Here is a 19,310-nt window from a genome sequence, read left to right as displayed (position 1 = left end):
CACGCAGGAACATTGTCTGACACAGCCATGTGTGCTCTGGAGATGGGCTGTGACCAGTCTTTCCACAGGGCCCTTAAAGCCACTGTGCTGGCTCCTATTGCTGGAGTGGGGCGGCCTTCCCGTGCCGTGCCACTCGCAGGGCAGCAGGAGGGTGGTGGGAGCTGTAGGCACAGAGTGTGTGTTGGAGACCAAATGTGTCCCTGGCGAGAGTTGAGGGACAGAGAGACAGAGTGATGCTGAGGCTGGGTGGTGCTCCCTGCTCTGTGTTGCAGCTTTGCCTCCCGCACCGAGAGATGTCTTGCTGCAGACCCTGTCCCCCACGGCCCTGCGGCCCCTGTGGCCCAACGCCCCTTGCCAGCAGCTGCACTGAGCCCTGCAATGCCCGCTGCGCTGACTCCACGGTGTACATCGAGCCTTCGCCGGTGGTGGTGACCCTGCCGGGCCCCATCCTCAGCTCCTTCCCTCAGAGCACGGCCGTGGGATCCTCTCTGTCAGCTGCTGTGGGCAGCTCCCTCAGCACCGCGGGGGTTCCCATCTCTTCTGGGGGCTCAGGCCTGTGCCTGCCTTTCTCCCGCTGCGGTCAGATCTGCTGAGGCCAGTGCATCATCCCCGTTCTCCTTGGCAGATGGGCCCATCTCTTGCCCTCCCTGGCCCCCCACACGTCTTCCTTGGTCTCTGTTCTGTGCCGCTGCTTTTGCTCCTTCTCATTAAAGCCTTTGTGCAGCATTGCTGGAGAGTCGTGGTCCTTTGTTCTCCTCCTCCCTCACCTACCACCTGCTCTGCCAGGGAGATCCTTCCCTCTGCCATGGCAACAAATGGAAGCCCAATGATGGGGTACTGCCCAGTGCTGTTGGAGCTCCTTGAATGGATTGCAGAGCAATAGAAAGCAATTTTCAGGGAAAAGAGGAAAAGGAGCCACAGAGGATAGGAGAAAAAAGAAGTTGTGGACAGGAGTGGGCCTAGAAGTAATGGCACACAGAGTGCCCTGCTGTTCCTGTGGAAATGATCCAACCTGGAAACAGCTGCCCAGAGCTTGTAGCCCAGTGTCCGGATTTGGTTGCATCCAAGACATGATGCAGTGGTTCCAGAGCAGAGTCTTGTGCCTGCCCCATTGGGAGCGGGTGTTGTGCAGCTCAGGTGCTGTGTGCTGGATGAGAGAAGAGTGCAGAAGTGCAGCAGCAGCAGAGGAGAGGGCTGAGAGTGTGTGCATGCTGAGGGCAAGCATGCTGAGGCAACCAAAAGGCTCAGGTCCCACTGAGATTTGAACTCAGATCACTGGATTCAGAGTCCAGAGTGCTCACCATTACACCATAGGACCTCCTGCCCAGCTCACCTGGGGCCCCTGTGCTCAGCCTGCCTCAGCCTTATGGCCCCACACAAGGCTGCCTGCCTCTCCACTGCTCTGCACATCTCACACCACCTGCAGCCTTCCTGCACGCCCCACACACACTCTCCCATCACACCAACCTTCAGGCCAACAGCACCACAGCTCCCTCCAAGCCTGACATGGCCTCTTGTACACGTGCCACGCTTCAAAGCACCCAACATCTTCTCTTTCCCAAGCTGCAACAAGCCCTTTCTCACTCAGGCACACTTACCTGCCCAAGTTACCTTCACACACCACAAGCTCCCTTGCCTTCTCTTCTCCAGACCAAACCACGCCAGCTCCTTCAGGTGTAGGGAGAGGGAAACTTTGCCCCATCTCTACAAAAGCTCAGCAAAGACCCTCTGCTGTTATCAGCAAAGGGGCTGGAGCAGCAAGGACAAAGGACAGCTGACACACCAAGGGCAGAGCAATGACTGACCTCCAGCTCCTGTGAGGGGCAAGGTCACTCACTGCCTATGTTGCACAGCCAGGACAGCAGAACCCTCTCTGCCAACTCTTTCCTATCGCAAGGAACTTGACTGCGAGGCATCCCAGGAGGACACAAGTCCAAATGCCTGCTCAAAGCACGGCTGGAGACAAAGCAAGGACAAGGCCACTCAGTGCCTCAGCCCCATTGCAACCCCAGCCTCATGCCCAGGTGTGGAGAAGCACAAAGTTCTCGGCCCAGCTGGCTGCAGAGTCTCACCACTCTCTGAGAGTCTGTGCAGGATCCAGGGCAGCCCTTGCATTTCTGCATTTGGCTTTTGCCAAGGCTGATCTGGCTGAAAGCCAGTGTATGCCTGCTGGGCTGGAGGTGCCCAGAGTCCTGGGCAGGATCCCGGCTGAGGGGAGCATGAGCAGCGGCTCAGCTGCTCTGTGGGAGAAGAACTTGTGGAGGGAAAGGGGCCGTGCTCTTCGGGACCAGGAGAGGCCAGGTGCTCTTACACAAGTTTTATCATTTTTACTCAAAGGACGTAGAGGGATGAGGATGGCTATGGCCAGCATCAGCCAGAAAGCTGGAGCCAAGTCGGGTCAAAGTTGTTGGGCAAGGCAGGCTGAGTGCAAAAAGTGCCTTAGCAGAGGATGGTTTCGATCCATCGACCTCTGGGTTATGGGCCCAGCACGCTCCCGCTGCGCCACTCTGCTCCTCCTCATGCCTGCCTGCCATCACCCTCAGTGCAGCCTCATGCTGCCCGCCACTGCTGCCCCTCACTGCTGCCCTTCCTCTCTCATCCGCCTCCCCCACCCTCTGAATACACACCCTGACCATTCACCTCCCTTCAGCCTGCTCTATGCACCTCCAGTGCCTGCCCTTGCCCTTCTCACACACCTCCCGCACACACCCCTGCACACTCACTGCCCCTTCCACACCCACCCTGACCCTGCACCTGCTCAACCCACCCTGCACACAGCCTGCAGCCTGGCCATCCATCAGCCCACCTGAAATCCATCAACATCCTCACACCTGCAGTCCTCACCACAAATACAACCTGTGCTCCCAGCACGCTGCACCACTGCTCCTGCCTGCAACTTCAGATCTCTGATTGCCAATGACTGACATGGGTTGCCTTTTCAACCCATGCGAAATTAATTGCCAGCAAAAAGAACTCTCGTCTTCTGGTTCTGCAAATTCTGCTGCTGCAGTTCAATGCTGCTCATGGTTGCTCTGAAGCAAAAGCTCTGAGTTCTGGCCCTTGGGGCCAAGCAGGATTTCAAGCTGAGGATCCTTGCATTTAACACTTGGTGCCACTGGGAGGGGATGAAATGCTCAGTGTTCCAGTCTGCATTTCCCCTGTCCTTCTCCATTGTTGGGGCTGCAAGTGCAGGAGCCCTGGGCAGGTGCAGCTGCTGTCCATGGCACCCACCTGTGGGTGCTGCCTCTGCCCCTGGTCAGGTGCCCGCAGCCCAAAAGGGGCGCGTGCCCGTAGTTGGCAGGATTCGAACCTGCGCGGGGAAACCCCAATGGATTTCTAGTCCATCGCCTTCACCACTCGGCCACAACTACCTGCTCCAGCCCTGCCCTGCTCATCACCTGCCCTGGGCCAACACACCCACACCCACGCACTGCTGCACAAGGCTCCTCTCAACAAACACTGCTGCACGTGCCTGACAAATCACTCCCAAGCCAGCAGCAAAAAACACTTTGCATATTAAACAAATATCAACAACAAACTGCCTGGGCAACATTCACTCTCCTACTTACAGGAAACTTAAGGCGCAACAACATAAAACAACCAACGACAAAACCAAACAAAATCCATGTAATCAAAACAGAAATCAACCAACAACTATCGAAAACAGGGTGTTGTGTGTGTTTCTGTATCTATGTATATGAATATCTGTGTGTGTGTGTGTGACAAAAGACAGTGAGGACAAGGATATTAAGGAACACAGCCTAAAAGATTGACAGCACTCACACTTAACAGTATTTTAACTCTACTTATACCTATAACCCAATTAATATAATGCCCTTTAAATTTGACAGAGTAAAAGCACTTCATAGCATTTAACTTCACTTACAACTTCAAAGTTATACTTAGCAACTTAGCAAAAACAACACTAAGCACCATTTAGGTCAGTCTATATCTGGAACTTAACCTTCCTGACAGGCCTAACTTACTTAGATCTCCAAGGTACTTAGACATCCAAGGAAGCAGTATTTCTCCCAGATTTGCTATAGCAAATACATGCAGATGTGCATGCACACAGACATGAAGAGTCGGTACAAGCAACGTACCTGTGAAAAACTCCCCTCAGGGGTCAGTGAAACACTCACTTTGGATGCCTTTGCATCTCCCCAAGGGGGAAGGGTCAGGCCTCAAGGAGTGAGGGTATCAGCCCCGGACTCGTCCTTCTTGGGCAATCCTCCAAGTACAGCAACCCTGAGAGTTCACTGGCTGTGAGAGCCGTCCCACTCAGGGCCATTGCTGGTCACAGCCTGCTGCGGGCCAGGAGAGCTCAAATGCTCTCATTTTGGGCCACTCTTCATAGGGTTGTTAGAGCGTGGGCTTTATCGTATCAGGGTTACATCCTGGCCACAGTTTGTGTCGGCACTTTCTTTGAAAGTGTGACAATGCGGATGTTGTGGTGTTCAGGAAACAAAAACATTTTCCAAGACTGCTCATTTTCAAGGGAAATTTTTAATAGGTGTAATTACACACCTAAATACAGAGTGAGTGCGTGTGTGTGTGTGGATGTGAGCGAGCGAATAGATAATGGAATTTATGTTCTCAGTGTAAAATTTGAAATTAAGTCCTAGATGTGATTGTGGGACGTTTGCTTCCAAACCCTTTTGCATCCTCTTCTTATTGTATCCATATCTTTTGCATACCGTACACTTCGGAATGCACAGTGTCCCTATTAAACATTAATCATTATTTTCAAATCAATATTCTATTTATGCTACATTCATTCACTCAGTAATAGAGCGAACTTTGCCATCAAACTCCCGATGTCCAGGCATGAAAAGAAGAACTTTTCTTCTTTCCAGCCTACAATCCTGCACTCACACCACTGACACATCCCAACATCACTAATGGAAGAGAGAATTCTGATTTTGCTATGCTTTTCTGAAGAAGCTTTGACCGGAATGAAATGTTACACAAAATATCTGAAAAAATTCTCACAAGGAACAAATATTGATTGGGCCCTGCAGGGTGGTGATCTCAAGGTTCCAGGCCCAAGCTCAGTGTGAGGTTTGGTGCTCTGGTGTAATTTCTGGGAGTTCTTAGTGCAGCTGCTGATAAGCTCAGGACAGCAGCCAGTGCTCACTATGGCAGGACAGGTGGTAGGTGAGGGAGGAGGAGAACAAAGGACCACGACTCTCCAGCAATGCTGCACAAAGGCTTTAATGAGAAGGAGCAAAAGCAGCGGCACAGAACAGAGATCAAAGAAAGACGTGTGGGGGGCCAGGGAGGGCAAGAGATGGGCCCGTCTGCCAAGGAGAACGGGGATGATGCGCCGGCCTCAGCAGATCTGACCGCAGCGGGAGAAAGGCAGGCACAGGCCTAAGCCCCCCAGGCCAAGGGAGCCCCCAGAAGAGATGGGAACCCCCGCGGTGCTGAGGGAGCTGCCCACAGCAGCTGACAGAGAGGATCCCACGGCCGTGCTCTGAGGGAAGGAGCTGAGGATGGGGCCCGGCAGGGTCACCACCACCGGCGAAGGCTCGATGTACACCGTGGAGTCAGCGCAGCGGGCATTGCAGGGCTCAGTGCAGCTGCTGGCAAGGGGCGTTGGGCCACAGGGGCCGCAGGGCCGTGGGGGACAGGGTCTGCAGCAAGACATCTCTCGGTGCGGGAGGCAAAGCTGCAACACAGAGCAGGGAGCACCACCCAGCCTCAGCATCACTCTGTCTCTCTGTCCCTCAACTCTCGCCAGGGACACATTTGGTCTCCAACACACACTCTGTGCCTACAGCTCCCACCACCCTCCTGCTGCCCTGCGAGTGGCACGGCACGGGAAGGCAGCCCCACTCCAGCAAGAGGAGCCAGCACAGTGGCTTTAAGGGCCCTGTGGAAAGACTGGTCACAGCCCATCTCCAGAGCACACATGGCTGTGTCAGACAATGTCCCTGCTAGCACTGGCACATTTTGTTACACCAGGGCAGGTGCAAATTCTGCTGGACACATCCCCCTGAGGCTGAGCCCCATTGATCCCCTTCTGCTGGAACAAAGCCCCCTCTTCCCAGCTGGCCCCAGCCCCCAGCATGGAAAGGCTGACGGCCCTCCAACACTTCTGTGCCAGGGCCCAGCTGAGGCAGCCCAAGGATCAAGCCGGGCAGCCTCCATGAGAGCAGCTCAGCCCACAGGGAGCGATGGAGCGGGCTCAGGCTTACCTGGTTCCTCGAGGAAAGGGAGGCCAGAGACCAGGATGCAGAGCCTGCAGCAGAGCAGCCTTTTATGCTGGGTCCCAGAGCCCTGTGGGGCCACAAACATTCCTTGTTTGTGAAACATCTAAACTCCTGGGACTGGCCACTTGCCATGCCTCGATGCTGATCAGGTCCCTGTCTCTTTCATCTCAGGCATTTTTCACCAGTTTCACACAAGCCACCTTGGAAATTATGTGTGTCCCAGCTTCCTAAGGCAATTTCATTTGGAGGTCTCAAGCCAGTGTATAAGGTGAATTGAAATGTATTTGCTCAGTGTCTATAACTTTCTGTCACTTGTTCTTCTTGATAGTTAATTGTGCTCCATTTACAGTTAAAGTCAGCCATTAATTGACTCCTCAGCTCATCTCTTAGCACCTTTCAGTGCAGACACTCAGGCTCATCCTGAGAGTCATTTCTTCCATGGGTCTTCACAGACCTACAGAAGACTGAGGGTCAGTTGAGGCATAAAGTCAACCCTGCACAACCCCATACTGGGGAAGAGACCCAACTGTGCAGGGTGGGGGCAAAGCTCATGGGCAAGGGAAGTCCATGTTCACCTGAAAGGATGTCCCCTGCAGGCCTGAGCGACAGCCCTGGGGAACTTGCTTACAGTCACAGGCTGTGCCACGGCCTGGTTTTGTGATCAAAGAGATGCTGTGTCCTTCCCTGAGACAGACCCACAGCCACACTGACCTGCTTTACTCAGCGTGCTCATCCCAGGGACAGAGACCTGGCTGGTGCCTTTGGGGAAAGGGCTGAGGGCAGGGAGCCCATGGCTGTTGTTTTCTGGCTCTGGGATGGGGTTTCCCATTCCATGCATTTTACATTTCAAAGGGACACGGAATCAGTCTCCCAGAGCAGCAGAGCAGGTGTCATCGTGATGTGGAAGAGCTGGGAAAATCCCTGAGCTCCAGGCAAACCTGAGTCACCCAGTATGGACTTCAGTGGACTGGGTGCTGCAGACTCAGGCGCTCAAGGGATAACAGAGCTCACACCCTCAATGTTCTGCTGCCATGAAGGATATTTCCCCACCTTGTATTCCCAGTCATGGATCACCTGGTGCTTGTCTGCAATCTCCTGCATTTGCTGTCTCCCCAGGCAGGGTCTTTTGGGGGCACCTCAAGGACTGTAATGACTCAGAGTACCCCACAACAACCCCAGCAGGTCTGTGTGGAGCTCTGGAGCTTTTGTGCTCCTGTCAACTGCTCTGGGCAGATCACACTGCCCCAGTTCCTCAGCAGGCTCTGGGCCTTGTCCTGCTGACTCTAAGCACAGACACAGCTTACAAAAGAGGACACTACACCTTGTACAGCTCTCCACATACAGGCCTGGGTGTTCCCTTGTCCTCCCCCAGGGAATACTGGCATTTTTTCTTGCCACTTGTGATTGCTGCCTCTTGCCCTGTGACAGTGCAGCTCTCAGGAGAGTTTGCCTCCATTCTCTCCAGAACTGCCAGGACGTGGTGGAGGCAGCAGCTCCATGTCCCCCTCCACCCCTGGCTCATCAGTGCAGGCAGCCCCAGTGTCATCTCCTGCTGGTCCTCCCCATCGAGGCCCTGGGAGGTTCATCTGTAGGAGCCCTTTCCATCTCCTGGTGGCCTCCTGGGGGTGCAGGGCATCCCTGGAAGTGCTGCTCATGGGACAGGCACCTGTCTGACAGTGGCAGTGTTCAGAGGACAATGGGACAAGGCCCACAGCTTCTGGGGCAGAAGCTGTGGGCAGCTCTCTTTCTCAGAGAGGAAGCAAAGAACTGCCACAGGTCTCCCCCACTCTCAATTATCATGGGTTGCCATCCCTCCTCTGGGCCCTTGAGCAGACGCCTAATGGCAAAGCCTTGTGGAAGGCTGCAGCTGCAGCAGCACAGGATTACATGGACGTACAAGGTGGTCTCAGACTGGTCTTAAAAGGTCTGGCAATGCCCCTGACAAAGGCAAAATATTTCATAGGAAAGACGCCATGTGCTGTGGTATCCCTGGAATTCCTGAGCCCAGGGCACTGTGTGCACTCATTTCCACATCACCATGATTCAGGTTTGCCTGAAGCTCATGGATTTTCCCAACTCTTCCACAGCACAGTAATTCCCACAGGTTCTCGAAGCCCCATCCAATATCCCTTTGAAGTGTGATATTAGGTGAATGGGCAAATGATGCCTGCCCCAGGAAAAGGAGCCATGAGCTTTGGGCTCCCTGCCCTCAGCCTCTGCCCCAAGGCTGCCATCCAGATCCTGACTTCAGGGCTGGACACACAGAGCAAAGTGGGTCAGTGTGTGTTTGGGAAAATGGGTCAATTTGTGTTTCAGGGAGAGATGCAGTCATGCCTTTGATCACCTTCCTACGTGTGGAATTCCTTGTTTTCTGGAGGATCCCAACTTGCCAAGCTGAGGCCAGAGCTCTGGTTGTCAAATGCCAAGGTCAGGGCAATCCCAAACCTGGACACAGCCTAGTAGGCCTTGAGTGGAATGAGAGCAGCCCTGTGGAGGGGGACCTGCAGGTTCTGGTGGCTGAAATACTGAACATGAACCTGCACTGCCAGCGAGCAGCCCAGTGCAAAAATCCAATCTTATTCTGGGCTGCATCCAGAGCCGTGTGGGCAGCAGGTTGAGGGTGGGGATTGGCCTGCTCTACTCGGCTCTCCTGACACCGTACCTGGGGTACTGCCTGCAGCCCTAGGACCCACAGCCTAAGAAACACACGGCCTGCTGCAGTGGGTCCAGAGGAGCCACAAAGAGCACCAGGCAGCTGGAGCCATCAGCCCGTGAGAACAGGCTGAGAAGATTGGGGGTGCATAGCAAAGAGAGGAGAGGGCTTCTAGGAGACATTCAGTTAAGAAAGGGAAGGATACCTGGCTGCAGTGTGTAGGGATGGGTCAAGGGCTACTAGTGCAAAACTCAAAGCAGATGTATTTTGATTATGTATTGGTAGGGAATCTTTTTCTTAGGGAGGACCAATACACTCAAATAGGTTGTCAAGAGGTTTTTTAAAAGCCATTTCAGGGGACTCATGCCAGATAATTTTAAGGTCCATTCCATCCCAAAGTGATTCTAAGAGTCATCACAGGAGTTTGGGTTGTACAAAGAAGAAGAAAAACACCTGAGATGAAAGAGGCAGGGACCTGATCAGCAGCGAGGCCTGGCAAGTGGCCACTCCCAGGAGTTTGGATGTTTCACAAACAAGGAATGTTTGTGGCCCCACAGGGCTCTGGGACCCAGCATAAAAGGCTGCTCTGCTGCAGGCTCTGCATCCTGGTCTCTGGCCTCCCTTTCCTCGAGGAACCAGGTAAGCCTGAGCCCGCTCCATCCCTCCCTGTGGGCTGAGCTGCTCTCATGGAGGCTGCCCGGCTTGATCCTTGGGCTGCCTCAGCTGGGCCCTGGCACAGAAGTGTTGGAGGGCCGTCAGCCTTTCCATGCTGGGGGCTGGGGCCAGCTGGGAAGAGGGGGCTTTGTTCCAGCAGAAGGGGATCAATGGGGCTCAGCCTCAGGGGGATGTGTCCAGCAGAATTTGCACCTGCCCTGGTGTAACAAAATGTGCCAGAGCACGCCGGGACCTTGTCTGACCCGGCCATGTGTGCTCTGGAGATGGGCTGTGACCAGTCTTTCCACAGGGCCCTTAAAGCCACTGTGCCGGCTCCTCTTGCTGAAGTGGGGCGTCCTTCCTGTGCCGTGCCACTCGCAGGGCAGCAGGAGGGTGGTGGGAGCTGTAGGCACAGAGTGTGTGTTGGAGACCAAATGTGTCCCTGGCGAGAGCTGAGGGACAGAGAGACAGAGTGATGCTGAGGCTGGGTGGTGCTCCCTGCTCTGTGTTGCAGCTTTGCCTCCCGCACCGAGAGATGTCTTGCTGCAGACCCTGTCCCCCACGGCCCTGCGGCCCCTGTGGCCCAACGCCCCTTGCCAGCAGCTGCACTGAGCCCTGCAATGCCCGCTGCGCTGACTCCACGGTGTACATCGAGCCTTCGCCGGTGGTGGTGACCCTGCCGGGCCCCATCCTCAGCTCCTTCCCTCAGAGCACGGCCGTGGGATCCTCTCTGTCAGCTGCTGTGGGCAGCTCCCTCAGCACCGCGGGGGTTCCCATCTCTTCTGGGGGCTCCCTTGGCCTGGGGGGCTCAGGCCTGTGCCTGCCTTTCTCCCGCTGCGGTCAGATCTGCTGAGGCCGGCGCATCATCCCCGTTCTCCTTGGCAGACGGGCCCATCTCTTGCCCTCCCTGGCCCCCCACACGTCTTCCTTGGTCTCTGTTCTGTGCCGCCGCTTTTGCTCCTTCTCATTAAAGCCTTTGTGCAGCATTGCTGGAGAGTCGTGGTCCTTTGTTCTCCTCCTCCCTCACCTACCACCTGCTCTGCCAGGGAGATCCTTCCCTCTGCCATGGTAACAAATGGAAGCCCAATGATGGGGCACTGCCCAGTGCTGGTGGAGCTCCTTGAATGGATTGCAGAGCAATAGAAAGCAATTGGCAGGGAAAAGAGTAAAAGGAGCCTAGATGAATGGAACATTAAAGGAGAAGTTGACAGGAGTTGGTCTAGAAGTAATGGCACACAGAATGCCCTGCTGGAAATGGTCCAACCTGGAATCAGCTGCCCAGAGCTTGTATTCCAGTCTCTGGATTTGATTGCTTCCAAGACAGGAGGCAGTGGTCCCAGAGCAGAGTCTTGTGCCTGGCGCATTGGGAGTGGACGTTGTGCAGCTCCGGTGCTGTGTGCTGGATGAGAGAAGAGTGCAGAAGTGCAGCAGCAGCAGAGGAGAAGGCTGAGAGTGTGTGCATGCTGAGGCAACCAAAAGGCTCAGGTCCCACTGAGATTTGAACTCAGATCACTGGATTCAGAGTCCAGAGTGCTCACCATTACACCATAGGACCTCCTGCCCAGCTCACCTGGGGCCCCTGTGCTCAGCCTGCCTCAGCCTTATGGCCCCACACAAGGCTGCCTGCCTCTCCACTGCTCTGCACATCTCACACCACCTGCAGCCTTCCTGCACGCCCCACACACACTCTCCCATCACACCAACCTTCAGGCCAACAGCACCACAGCTCCCTTCAAGCCTGACATGGCCTCTCGTACACGTGCCATGCTTCAAAGCACCCAACATCTTCTCTTTCCCAAATGGCAACAAGCCCTTTCTCACTCAGGCACACTTACCTGCCCAAGTTACCTTCACACACCACAAGCTGATTGTTTTCTACACTGTATTTATTTTCTTATGTTCTATCACTCTACATGTGCCTGCTGGGCTGGGAGGTGCCCGGAGTCCTGGGCAGGATCCCAGGCTGAGAGGAGCAGGAACAGCGGCTCAACTGCTCTGTGGGAGAACAATTGCAGAGGGAAGGGGCCGCGCTCTTTGGGAGCAGGAGAGGCCGGGCCGTGTCGTACCAGGTTGAGGAAAAGCCTGGTCTGCCTTGACAAGGAATGGCTGAGCCCTGCTCACCTGCTTGGAATTCAGCTCTTGCACGCAATACCCCACAAGGCCCCTGCAGCATGTAGCCGGTGTAGAGGGAAGAGGAAGGCTATGGCCAGCATCAGCCAGAAAGCTGGAGCCAAGCAGCGTCAAAGTTGTTGGGCAAGGCAGGCTGAGTGCAAAAAGTGCCTTAGCAGAGGATGGTTTGCATCCATCGACCTCTGGGTTATGGGCCCAGCACGCTCCCGCTGCACCACTCTGCTCCTCCTCATGCCTGCCTGCCATCACCCTCAGTGCAGCCTCATGCTGCCCGCCACTGCTGCCCCTCACTGCTGCCCTTCCTCTCTCATCCGCCTCCCCCACCCTCTGAATACACACCCTGACCATTCACCTCCCTTCAGCCTGCTCTATGCACCTCCAGTGCCTGCCCTTGCCCTTCTCACACACCTCCCGCACACACCCCTGCACACTCACTGCCCCTTCCACACCCACCCTGACCCTGCACCTGCTCAACCCACCCTGCACACAGCCTGCAGCCTGGCCATCCATCAGCCCACCTGAAACCCACCAACATCCTCACACCTGCAGCCCTCACCACAAATACACCTGTGCTCCCAGCACGCTGCACCACTGCTCCTGCCTGCAACTTCAGATCTCTGATTGCCAATGACTGACATGGGTTGCCTTTTCAACCCATGCGAAATTAATTGCCAGCAAAAAGAACTCTCGTCTTCTGGTTCTGCAAATTCTGCTGCTGCAGTTCAATGCTGCTCATGGTTGCTCTGAAGCAAAAGCTCTGAATTCTGGCCCTTGGGGCCAATCAGGATATCAAGCTGAGGATCCTTGCATTTAACACTTGGTGCCACTGGGAGGGGATGAAATGCTCAGTGTTCCAGTCTGCATTTCCCCTGTCCTTCTCCATTGTTGGGGCTGCAAGTGCAGGAGCCCTGGGGCAGGTGCAGCTGCTGTCCATGGCACCCACCTGTGGGTGCTGCCTCTGCCCCTGGTCAGGTGCCCGCAGCCCAAAAGGGGCGCGTGCCCGTAGTTGGCAGGATTCGAACCTGCGCGGGGAAACCCCAATGGATTTCTAGTCCATCGCCTTCACCACTCGGCCACAACTACCTGCTCCAGCCCTGCCCTGCTCATCACCTGCCCTGGGCCAACACACCCACACCCACGCACTGCTGCACAAGGCTCCTCTCAACAAACACTGCTGCACGTGCCTGACAAATCACTCCCAAGCCAGCAGCAAAAAACACTTTGCATATTAAACAAATATCAACAACAAACTGCCTGGGCAACATTCACTCTCCTACTTACAGGAAACTTAAGGCGCAACAACATAAAACAACCAACGACAAAACCAAACAAAATCCATGTAATCAAAACAGAAATCAACCAACAACTATCGAAAACAGGGTGTTGTGTGTGTTTCTGTATCTATGTGTATGAATATCTGTGTGTGTGTGTGACAAAAGACAGTGAGGACAAGGATATTAAGGAACACAGCCTAAAAGATTGACAGCACTCACACTTAACAGTATTTTAACTCTACTTATACCTATAACCCAATTAATATAATGCCCTTTAAATTTGACAGAGGAAAAGCACTTCATAGCATTTAACTTCACTTACAACTTCAAAGTTATACTTAGCAACTTAGCAAAAACAACACTAAGCACCATTTAGGTCAGTCTATATCTGGAACTTAACCTTCCTGACAGGCCTAACTTACTTAGATCTCCAAGGTACTTAGACATCCAAGGAAGCAGTATTTCTCCCAGATTTGCTATAGCAAATACATGCAGATGTGCATGCACACAGACATGAAGAGTCGGTACAAGCAACGTACCTGTGAAAAACTCCCCTCAGGGGTCAGTGAAACACTCACTTTGGATGCCTTTGCATCTCCCCAAGGGGGAAGGGTCAGGCCTCAAGGAGTGAGGGTATCAGCCCCGGACTCGTCCTTCTTGGGCAATCCTCCAAGTACAGCAACCCTGAGAGTTCACTGGCTGTGAGAGCCGTCCCACTCAGGGCCATTGCTGGTCACAGCCTGCTGCGGGCCAGGAGAGCTCAAATGCTCTCATTTTGGGCCACTCTTCATAGGGTTGTTAGAGAGTGGGCTTTAGTTGTATCAGGGTTTCATCCTGGCCACAGTTTGTGTCGGCAGTTTCTTTGAAAATGTGAAACACAAATGTTGTGGCATTCAGGAAAGAAAAATATTTTCCAAGACTGGTCATTTTCAAGGGGAATTTTCAATAGTTGCATTTACACACCTAAATACAGAGTGAGTGAGAGTGTATTTGTGTCTGTGTGTCGGTGTGAGAGAGAATAGATAATGGAATGAATGTTGTCACTGTGAATGTGTAATTAAGTCCATGCTATGACTGTTGGTCTAGTGACAAAAAATTTTGCATCCTACTAATTTCGTATCCATACACTTTCCATACTCTACAATTCTCAATATACAGTCTTCCTATAAAACATTAAATATGTCAAATTAATATTCCATTTCTGCTACATCCATTTAGTCAGTAACAGAGTGAACTTTCGTGTAAAATTCTGTTGAAGCTGCACTGCCGACATCCAGGCATGAAAAGCAGAGCTTTTCTCCTTTCCTGCCCATAGTCCTGTATTCACACCATTGATACATCCCAACATCACAGATGGAAGAGAGAGGACTGATTTTGATATGCTTTTTTGAAGAAGGTTGGAAAGGAATGACATGTCACTCAAAATATCTGAAACAATTCTCACAAGAAACACATTGGCACCGGGCCCTGCAAGGCTGTGACCTCCAGGTTCCAGGCTCAAGCTTAGTGACTGAGGTTTGGTGCTCTGGTGTAATTTCTGGGAGTTCTTAGTGCAGCTGCTGATAAGCTCAGGACAGCAGCCAGTGCTCACTATGGCAGGACAGGTGGTAGGTGAGGGAGGAGGAGAACAAAGGACCACGACTCTCCAGCAATGCTGCACAAAGGCTTTAATGAGAAGGAGCAAAAGCGGCGGCACAGAACAGAGACCAAGGAAGACGTGTGGGGGGCCAGGGAGGGCAAGAGATGGGCCCGTCTGCCAAGGAGATCGGGGATGATGCGCCGGCCTCAGCAGATCTGACCGCAGCGGGAGAAAGGCAGGCACAGGCCTGAGCCCCCCAGGCCAAGGGAGCCCCCAGAAGAGATGGGAACCCCCGCGGTGCTGAGGGAGCTGCCCACAGCAGCTGACAGAGAGGATCCCACGGCCGTGCTCTGAGGGAAGGAGCTGAGGATGGGGCCCGGCAGGGTCACCACCACCGGCGAAGGCTCGATGTACACCGTGGAGTCAGCGCAGCGGGCATTGCAGGGCTCAGTGCAGCTGCTGGCAAGGGGCGTTGGGCCACAGGGGCCGCAGGGCCGTGGGGGACAGGGTCTGCAGCAAGACATCTCTCGGTGCGGGAGGCAAAGCTGCAACACAGAGCAGGGAGCACCACCCAGCCTCAGCATCACTCTGTCTCTCTGTCCCTCAGCTCTCGCCAGGGACACATTTGGTCTCCAACACACACTCTGTGCCTACAGCTCCCACCACCCTCCTGCTGCCCTGCGAGTGGCACGGCACAGGAAGGCCGCCCCACTTCAGCAAGAGGAGCCAGCACAGTGGCTTTAAGGGCCCTGTGGAAAGACTGGTCACAGCCCATCTCCAGAGCACACATGGCCGGGTCAGACAATGTCCCTGCTAGCACTGGCACATTTTGTTACACCAGGGCAGGTGCAAATTCTGCTGGACACATCCCCCTGAGGCTGAGCCCCATTGATCCCCTTCTGCTGGAACAAAGCCCCCTCTTCCCAGCTGGCCCCAGCCCCCAGCATGGAAAGGCTGACGGCCCTCCAACACTTCTGTGCCAGGGCCCAGCTGAGGCAGCCCAAGGATCAAGCCGGGCAGCCTCCATGAGAGCAGCTCAGCCCACAGGGAGGGATGGAGCGGGCTCAGGCTTACCTGGTTCCTCGAGGAAAGGGAGGCCAGAGACCAGGATGCAGAGCCTGCAGCAGAGCAGCCTTTTATGCTGGGTCCCAGAGCCCTGTGGGGCCACAAACATTCCTTGTTTGTGAAACATCCAAACTCCTGGGACTGGCCACCTGCCAGGCCTTGAAGCTGATCAGGTCCCTGCCTCTTTCATCTCAGGTGTTTTTCTTCTTCTTTGTACAACCCAAACTCCTGTGATGACTCTTAGAATCACTTCGGGATGGAATGGACCTTAAAATTATCTGGCGTGAGTCCCCTGAAATGGCTTTTAAAAAACCTCTTGACAACCTATTCGAGTGTATTGGTCCTCCCTAAGAAAAAGATTCCCTACCAATACATAATCAAAATACATCTGCTTTGAGTTTTGCACTAGTAGCCCTTGACCCATCCCTATACACTGCAGCCAGGTATCCTTCCCTTTCTTAACTGAATGTCTCCTAGAAGCCCTCTCCTCTCTTTGCTATGCAGCCCCAATCTTCTCAGCCTGTTCTCATGGGCTGATGGCTCCAGCTGCCTGGTGCTCTTTGTGGCTCCTCTGGACCCACTGCAGCAGGCCGTGTGTTTCTTAGGCTGTGGGTCCTAGGGCTGCAGGCAGTACCCCAGGTACGGTGTCAGGAGAGCCAAGTAGAGCAGGACAATCCCCACCCTCAACCTGCTGCCCACACGGCTCTGGATGCAGCCCAGAATAAGATTGGATTTTTGCACTGGGCTGCTCGCTGGCAGTGCAGGTTCATGTTCAGTATTTCAGCCACCAGAACCTGCAGGTCCCCCTCCACAGGGCTGCTCTCATTCCACTCAAGGCCTACTAGGCTGTGTCCAGGTTTGGGATTGCCCTGACCTTGGCATTTGACAACCAGAGCTCTGGCCTCAGCTTGGCAAGTTGGGATCCTCCAGAAAACAAGGAATTCCACACGTAGGAAGGTGATCAAAGGCATGACTGCATCTCTCCCTGAAACACAAATTGACCCATTTTCCCAAACACACACTGACCCACTTTGCTCTCTGTGTCCAGCCCTGAAGTCAGGATCTGGATGGCAGCCTTGGGGCAGAGGCTGAGGGCAGGGAGCCCAAAGCTCATGGCTCCTTTTCCTGGGGCAGGCATCATTTGCCCATTCACCTAATATCACACTTCAAAGGGATATTGGATGGGGCTTCGAGAACCTGTGGGAATTACTGTGCTGTGGAAGAGTTGGGAAAATCCATGAGCTTCAGGCAAACCTGAATCATGGTGATGTGGAAATGAGTGCACACAGTGCCCTGAGCTCAGGAATTCCAGGGATACCACAGCACATGGCCTCTTTCCTATGAAATATTTTGCCTTTGTCAGGGGCATTGCCAGACCTTTTAAGACCAGTCTGAGACCACCTTGTACGTCCATGTAATCCTGTGCTGCTGCAGCTGCAGCCTTCCACAAGGCTTTGCCATTAGGCGTCTGCTCAAGGGCCCAGAGGAGGGATGGCAACCCATGATAATGGAGAGTGGGGGGGACCTGTGGCAGTTCTTTGCTTCCTCTCTGAGAAAGAGAGCTGCCCACAGCTTCTGCCCCAGGAGCTGTGGGCCTTGTCCCATTGTCCTCTGAACACTGCCACTGTCAGACAGGTGCCTGTCCCATGAGCAGCACTTCCAGGGATGCCCTGCACCCCCAGGAGGCCACCAGGAGATGGAAAGGGCTCTTACAGATGAACCTCCCAGGTCCTCGATGGGGAGGACCAGCAGGAGATGACACTGGGGCTGCCTGCACTGATGAGCCAGGGGTGGAGGGGGACATGGAGCTGCTGCCTCCACCACGTCCTGGCAGTTCTGGAGAGAATGGAGGCAAACTCTCCTGAGAGCTGCACTGTCACAGGGCAAGAGGCAGCAATCACAAGTGGCAAGAAAAAATGCCAGTATTCCCTGGGGGAGGACAAGGGAACACCCAGGCCTGTATGTGGAGAGCTGTACAAGGGGTAGTGTCCTCTTTTCTAAGCTGTGTCTGTGCTTAGAGTCAGCAGGACAAGGCCCAGACCCTGCTGAGGAACTGGGGCAGTGTGATCTGCCCAGAGCAGTTGACAGGAGCACAAGAGCTCCAGAGCTCCACACAGACCTGCTGGGGTTGGTGTGGGGTACTCTGAGTCATTACAGTCCTTGAGGTGCCCCCAAAAGACCCTGCCAGGGGAGACAGCAAATGCAGGAGATTGCAGACAAGCACCAGGTGATCCATGACTGGGAATACAAGGTGGGGAAATATCCTTCATGGCAGCAGAACATTGAGGGTGTGAGCTCTGTTATCCCTTGAGCGCCTGAGTCTGCAGCACCCAGTCCACTGAAGTCCATACTGGGTGACTCAGGTTTGCCTGGAGCTCAGGGATTTTCCCAGCTCTTCCACATCACGATGACACCTGCTCTGCTGCTCTGGGAGACTGATCCCGTGTCCCTTTGAAATGTAAAATGCATGGAATGGGAAACCCCATCCCAGAGCCAGAAAACAACAGCCATGGGCTCCCTGCCCTCAGCCCTTTCCCCAAAGGCACCAGCCAGGTCTCTGTCCCTGGGATGAGCACGCTGAGTAAAGCAGGTCAGTGTGGCTGTGGGTCTGTCTCAGGGAAGGACACAGCATCTCTTTGATCACAAAACCAGGCCGTGGCACAGCCTGTGACTGTAAGCAAGTTCCCCAGGGCTGTCGCTCAGGCCTGCAGGGGACATCCTTTCAGGTGAACATGGACTTCCCTTGCCCATGAGCTTTGCCCCCACCCTGCACAGTTGGGTCTCTTCCCCACTATGGGGTTGTGCAGGGTTGACTTTATGCCTTAACTGACCCTCAGTCTTCTGTAGGTCTGTGAAGACCCATGGAAGAAATGACTCTCAGGATGAGCCTGAGTGTCTGCACTGAAAGGTGCTAAGAGATGAGCTGAGGAGTCAATTAATGGCTGACTTTAACTGTAAATGGAGCACAATTAACTATCAAGAAGAACAAGTGACAGAAAGTTATAGACACTGAGCAAATACATTTCAATTCACCTTATACACTGGCTTGAGACCTCCAAATGAAATTGCCTTAGGAAGCTGGGACACACATAATTTCCAAGGTGGCTTGTGTGAAACTGGTGAAAAATGCCTGAGATGAAAGAGACAGGGACCTGATCAGCATCGAGGCATGGCAAGTGGCCACTCCCAGGAGTTTAGATGTTTCACAAACAAGGAATGTTTGTGGCCCCACAGGGCTCTGGGACCCAGCATAAAAGGCTGCTCTGCTGCAGGCTCTGCATCCTGGTCTCTGGCCTCCCTTTCCTCGAGGAACCAGGTAAGCCTGAGCCCGCTCCATCCCTCCCTGTGGGCTGAGCTGCTCTCATGGAGGCTGCCCGGCTTGATCCTTGGGCTGCCTCAGCTGGGCCCTGGCACAGAAGTGTTGGAGGGCCGTCAGCCTTTCCATGCTGGGGGCTGGGGCCAGCTGGGAAGAGGGGGCTTTGTTCCAGCAGAAGGGGATCAATGGGGCTCAGCCTCAGGGGGATGTGTCCAGCAGAATTTGCACCTGCCCTGGTGTAACAAAATGTGCCAGAGCACGCCGGGACCTTGTCTGACCCGGCCATGTGTGCTCTGGAGATGGGCTGTGACCAGTCTTTCCACAGGGCCCTTAAAGCCACTGTGCCGGCTCCTCTTGCTGAAGTGGGGCGTACTTCCTGTGCCGTGCCACTCGCAGGGCAGCAGGAGGGTGGTGGGAGCTGTAG

The 19,310-nt window shown here is 54.2% G+C and overlaps 2 protein-coding genes and 5 non-coding genes across 7 annotated transcripts; 1 reads left to right on the top strand and 6 right to left on the bottom strand.

The window, feature by feature from the left end:
- Positions 1-293: 293 nt before the first annotated feature.
- LOC135451830 (feather keratin Cos1-1/Cos1-3/Cos2-1-like) lies at positions 294-593 on the top strand. The gene has a single exon (XM_064721379.1). The coding sequence runs from the start codon at positions 294-296 to the stop codon at positions 591-593; it is 300 nt and encodes a 99-aa protein (XP_064577449.1).
- A 653-nt stretch (positions 594-1,246) lies between these two features.
- TRNAQ-CUG (transfer RNA glutamine (anticodon CUG)) lies at positions 1,247-1,318 on the bottom strand. The gene has a single exon. It is a non-coding gene; the product is annotated as a tRNA-Gln (tRNA).
- Positions 1,319-2,440: 1,122 nt separating this feature from the next.
- On the bottom strand, positions 2,441-2,512 carry TRNAM-CAU (transfer RNA methionine (anticodon CAU)). The gene has a single exon. It is a non-coding gene; the product is annotated as a tRNA-Met (tRNA).
- Positions 2,513-3,289: 777 nt separating this feature from the next.
- On the bottom strand, positions 3,290-3,371 carry TRNAS-AGA (transfer RNA serine (anticodon AGA)). Its single transcript has one exon. It is a non-coding gene; the product is annotated as a tRNA-Ser (tRNA).
- Positions 3,372-5,332: 1,961 nt separating this feature from the next.
- Positions 5,333-5,650, bottom strand: LOC135451828 (feather keratin 1-like). The gene has a single exon (XM_064721376.1). It carries the CDS (start codon positions 5,648-5,650, stop codon positions 5,333-5,335), a length of 318 nt encoding a protein of 105 aa, XP_064577446.1.
- Positions 5,651-11,005: 5,355 nt separating this feature from the next.
- Positions 11,006-11,077, bottom strand: TRNAQ-CUG (transfer RNA glutamine (anticodon CUG)). The gene has a single exon. It is a non-coding gene; the product is annotated as a tRNA-Gln (tRNA).
- A 1,576-nt stretch (positions 11,078-12,653) lies between these two features.
- TRNAS-AGA (transfer RNA serine (anticodon AGA)) lies at positions 12,654-12,735 on the bottom strand. Its single transcript has one exon. It is a non-coding gene; the product is annotated as a tRNA-Ser (tRNA).
- Positions 12,736-19,310: the final 6,575 nt, after the last annotated feature.

This window comes from Zonotrichia leucophrys, chromosome 9 (assembly GCF_028769735.1).
Source record: "Zonotrichia leucophrys gambelii isolate GWCS_2022_RI chromosome 9, RI_Zleu_2.0, whole genome shotgun sequence".
Classification (NCBI taxonomy): domain Eukaryota; kingdom Metazoa; phylum Chordata; class Aves; order Passeriformes; family Passerellidae; genus Zonotrichia; species Zonotrichia leucophrys.
This window is presented reverse-complemented; position numbering and strand designations above follow the sequence as displayed.

Bases quoted from the DNA above. Each gene is read 5' to 3' on its own strand.
- LOC135451830 (XM_064721379.1), top strand. From the start codon at position 294: ATGTCTTGCTGCAGACCCTGTCCCCCACGGCCCTGCGGCCCCTGTGGC.
- LOC135451828 (XM_064721376.1), bottom strand. From the start codon at position 5,650: ATGTCTTGCTGCAGACCCTGTCCCCCACGGCCCTGCGGCCCCTGTGGC.